General features: G+C 37.4%; 1 protein-coding gene across 1 annotated transcript; it reads left to right on the top strand.

Moving 5' to 3' along the window:
* The first annotated feature begins 3,514 nt into the window (after positions 1-3,514).
* LOC141685946 (uncharacterized) lies at positions 3,515-3,901 on the top strand. Its single transcript, XM_074491022.1, has one exon. It carries the CDS (start codon positions 3,515-3,517, stop codon positions 3,899-3,901), a length of 387 nt encoding a protein of 128 aa, XP_074347123.1.
* Positions 3,902-5,277: the final 1,376 nt, after the last annotated feature.

Genomic DNA, 5,277 nt, shown 5'->3' with positions numbered 1-5,277 from the left:
TAACAACCATTGTCCAACCTTTGATCACACAAGTGTTGGATAGACAAGGGAAACTCTAACTTTCAGACAACGAAAAAAACAGTTGTATGATTGCAAAAATATTGTAGTGATTTGTAATGAGATTCTATAATCAAAATAATGTTTCTCCACGGTTCTCCATATAAGATGGTTCTGGACAAAGTAAATTCCTATTTATATAAGATAATGCAAAAAATTAAGATCACAATGATGTAGTATAATAAGTATCCAAATTTAATCTTTTTATAATTGTAATCATGGAAATATATACTTTTCTTTTCCAAAAAAGAAATTTATGTATTTTTTATGTTTTGTTTTTACAAACAACATTTTGAATTATATAATATTTATTGGACAGTTACTTTGAAAAAAGTATGTTTTTAAGAAAAAGCAAAAGTAAGTTTTTAAGAGAATATACCAAGTTGACTGGATTGGTACAAAATCTCATAATAAAATAAAACAAACCCTTAAAAGATAGTATATTGTATCTTATGAAAAGTAGTAATAATATTAATATAATCTGGCCAGAGATACACTTTCTTGTACAATATTTATAGTTCATGCAATCTCGAGTTCTTCCAAAGTTTATAACTTGGATACACATATTCCTGTAATATAGTGCGAGTGTACATTATATTATGGCCACCAAAGACTTCCAACAATCTCCTTCCTCCCAGCCCCAGCCCTCCAAAGCCTTTCCTTTGGAGATGGAAGGTGATACAAAGGAAGGTGATGATGTTGTCCAACCCCAAAACCAACCAATCTCAGATGCACCACCAGAACTTCAACAACCAATAAATGACCAGGAACCTAAAGAGAAAAAAGAAAAAAAGATGTATCCTTGTGGTTACTGCGAAAAAACCTTCTCTTCACCAATGGCCCTTGGAGGACACCAAAATGGGCACAAGAGGCAAAGGGCTGCCGCTAAGCAGGCTAAAATTCCTGTTTCTTACCAGCCCTACCCCTGCCCTATGAATTATGCTAATTATTATGCAAGCTATCCTAACTATCCAGGAGTGGCTGTACACAATAACTTCTCACAGGGAATGAGTAGATATTCAATGACTTATAACAACTCACCTTATTATATGTCAATGGAATCATCCATTCTTCCACCAATACTTGGCGTCTCCCGGCTGATTTTTATACCAAGCCAAACCCTACTACTGTTTCGGCTCCTCCTGCAGCCACAAGTACCATGCTTGTTGGAGTTGGAGATTTCTTTGGAGATTGTGCTGCCTCCACAGAAAAGAATATTGGAGCAAGTGCAGCTACCGATGAAGATGAAGAGCTGAATTTAGATCTCAAACTCTAGATTTTAGCAAAATTAATTTTCTTGTTTGTCTGCAATAAATTGAACTGGTTTCATTGGGTCCAAATTTTAGATAAAATTGATTGAAATATGAGTCATGAATCTCATATTTAGATAAAATTAGATAAAATTAATTTTACATAAATTAATTTTCTTGAGGCTGTTTGTCAAATTCCTTTACAGATTTGTTTTACTTTGAAAGTTATAATTTGATTATAGAAAATATAACTTACTAATAACTTTTGGATCAAAATATTTTATTTATTAATCGAGATTATTCATTTATCGAGATAAAAAATACATCGTCTCTATTATATTGGTACCGAAAAAAGTATTTATTGAACAAAATTATTCATTTAGCGAATTATTATTTATGGAGGTTTTACTGTCATTGATTTTCTAAATTATCTATTAATTAACGGATAATAGATACTCGAGATCAAAGTGAAAATAAGTCTAATTTAATTATTTTAAAATTAATTATTAGTTAGCTAATAATTTTTTGTTTGACATGATTTATATTGATTATAAAATATTTTAAACTTTAAAATTAATTTGAAAAGATAATATAAACGTAGTAAACTGAATGTTTAAAGTATAAAATTACAAAAATATTATTCACCACAAAAAATTATTTAATCAAATTTGTGCATAGATATTGAGTGAAGATGTAATTAATACCATTTTCAACCTATAACAGTAAAATGGTGTGACTTTTAAATTATTTTAGTGTCAAAATGACACAATTCACAACCATGCAACTCATGTAGATCATGCTTTACACTAAATCTCTAAATAGATATATAATATAATTAGTGTTGGAACCAGTTTTTTGCCTGGACAATTATCGTTCAATATCTCTTTGATCACCCTGCAAAGACAAGAACATAATGGATTGTAAAATGATTCATCACCGATGTGAGAATAAGCTAACTGATTTTTAGTGAGTATATTGAATGTAAGATATTGCTAAGAGTATTGATAACCCTGTTTCTTCGTCAGATCTTCTCCACTCCTTACCCGAGCTCGAGCTCCGTCCACACAGGAATGATGGCGTGGGGTTAAGCTGTAAAGGGGGGAAGGATTTCTGCAAAACAGAACCGGAAGGGGGTGGCGTCCCCGTGACAACTCTGGCGTAAAAATATGAATGAGGTTTCTTCAAGAAAAACAAGAAGAAGAAGAAATGAGGTATTCAAATATATTGTAGTGTTGTGTATATTTGTGTAGAGAGCAAGAATGTAGTGGTAACCCTCAAAACCCTTTTTTGGGGCCTTTTATTTGGTCCCAACTTTAGGATATTGAAGGTTTGTACCTGTTAATCCTAGCCATTGATGAATCTTGGTTGGTGAATGATTGAACGGTCCAAATGAGCGTCGGAGCCTAGCTGTCCCTTTGTTGCTGGGATAATCTAAGGTTTTGACACATGGTTGGTTGGGATGCTGTCATGCTATTTTGGGTAATAGGGCCCTGTTGAGATCCTGCTTGGCTGCCACGTGTCCGGGGACCATCGCCTTTTAGGCCTGGGGTCCTCTTATCTTGGGCTTTTGTAGTATTTCTTGGGCCTAATTATATTATGCCCTATCTTTTATCTCCCTCTGCGTTATACGAGTTTCCGGATAGGGGAGTAGTTCCGTAGCCCGGAGTTATGTTTGGGGAGGCCCCTTAATTTTTGTAAGTTAGGAAAAATGCTGCCTTTTTCTTTGATTTATGGCCCCTAACTCCAGGGTGTTGTTGGTTACAAGACCAGTTGTGTTTGGGTAGGCCCCTTGATTTTTGTATCTTAGGAAAAATTCTACACTTTTTCTTTGATTTGTGGCCCCTAACTCTTGGATGTTATTGGTTACAAGGCCCTGGGGTTGTGTTTGGGTATGCCCCTTGATTTTTGTATCTTTGGAAAAGTTCTGCACTTTTTCTTTGTTTTATAGCCATTAACTTCGGGGTGTTGTTGGTTACAAGGCCCCAGGGTTGTGTTTGGGTAAGTCCCTTATTTTGACAGGATAAGCTTGATAAATGACTTGGATTACAACTTTTATCGTTTTACCAGGATGTCTGGCGGCGGTTGGGTTTTCGTGTAGTACATTTGCGTGTATGTATATCTATATATATACAAATGTATATATATACACTACTTCGAGATCTACTACGGGGGAAACTCCGTTTATGTTGACATACGGGTATGAAGCTATGGTCCCTGTGAAGGTTGGCTCAGGGTCGCTTCATAAATCTCGTTACACGGAGGAAAAAACAGAAGTCAACGAAAGGCTTCATTTAGATCTCTTGGAAGAAGCAAGGGAAAATTCTCAGCTGAGGCTCGCGGCATATCAACAGCGTGCTGCAAGGTATTACAATAAGAAGGTAAATGGACAGCTGCTGAAGGTAGGAGATCTGGTGCTCAGGAACGTAATGCCAAACACAAAGAATCCCCAGCATGGAGTATTTGGAGCTAATTGGGAAGGACCATGCAAGATAAAAGCAATTTTGTGGAAGGGTACTTATCACCTTGAAGACTTGGAAGGGAAGTTGGTTCCGCGAGCATTGAATGCAGAGCATCTCCGAAAGTATTATCAGTAAGGTGCGGCTTTGGCCCCTTACATATCATGTTTACACTTTCAATTATATATTTAGGGCTGTAACCAGATTATAGGCTAGAAGCAGTAAAATTCCTCCTAGCCTAGGGGGTAGTACATGTTCTACTTACCTTAGAACTAGTTGAAAGATCCTATTTTCGAATAAGTTCCTCAAAGGGTATAATAGCCATTGGACTGATGCACTTTCGACACTAGAGCACATTATTCAATAAAAGCTATGATCATTTAAAATTTTATGTCATTTGAAATATTTTTTACCTTGACACGACGCATCCCACGTTACATAGGACGCGCCCATGGCTGAGGTAGATGCTCCTTTTAATAGGACGCGTCCAGTAATAGGACGCGCCCAATCTGGTATTTTATGTAATAATTGTAACACTTCAACGTTCTTTTCTTCTAAAAAATGAATGGTTGACGCCTCCATCTATGAGGACGCAACCAAATTATAAAAATATTTAAAAGATATAAAGATAAGCAAATTACGAACAATTTAAAGTGCATCATCCAACACATACAAAGTCATAAGTTTACAGCTTGCAAGACTTAAAGGGACCTACACCCTTGAGATAGTTCAGATAAAGTTCATCATAAACATAAGACGCGTCCTAAGCGGGAGGCGCGTCCTGAGGTTTGCCCTGGTCTTTTGGTGGAGAAGGTGGAGGCTGGGCCTGAAGTGGAGAAGGCGCATGGGACGCGTCATCCTCTTCCAGGCGTAGGACAATCCTTTTGTTCTTGATAGAGTCTGCAGCCCTGATTTTGAAATCATTCACCCACTTCTGGGTATCTTCATCAAACTTGGGAGAGGGTATTCTGGGTCATTTGCTATGAACCCGGAACACCACTATTCAAAACCATCTGCAAACCCATTTTGATACACCAATTTCTTCCCTTTTTTCTATCCGTGCAGTCTGTCATCTTTCAGAGTATCAAGCTCCAGCTGTATGGTGGAATTTAGAGTGACTACGCTCTCCATAGCCTTCTCCAGAGAGACGCGTCATGTCTTCTTGCAGATGCTTGATCTCAGCATGTTTCTCTTGGGTGTGCAAAGTATTGCTCTTTTCCAAAGATCTGATTTTGTCTTCAAATTGGCTCTTAGCAGTGTCGGTGACAGTAATGCGCGCCCTGAGTCTAACAACCATGTTGGCACTCCTCCATGCATGTAAATGGAGCTCAGTTGTTGCTCTCACCAGGGCTTTTTCAGTCTCTTGCTCTATTCTGAATGTCCAGCCCCTAACCTCCTCTTCAGTATAGGTCCCAGATGAGGACGCGCCAATATATCTGAGGACAAAAGATTGATCATCAGGAATTGTCTTTTGGCGTTTGGGGGGCGCGTCCTCTTTATCTGAGATGTTGACC

The sequence above is a fragment of the Apium graveolens genome, chromosome 2 (genome assembly GCF_009905375.1).
Source record: "Apium graveolens cultivar Ventura chromosome 2, ASM990537v1, whole genome shotgun sequence".
NCBI classification, from domain to species: domain Eukaryota; kingdom Viridiplantae; phylum Streptophyta; class Magnoliopsida; order Apiales; family Apiaceae; genus Apium; species Apium graveolens.
This window is presented reverse-complemented; position numbering and strand designations above follow the sequence as displayed.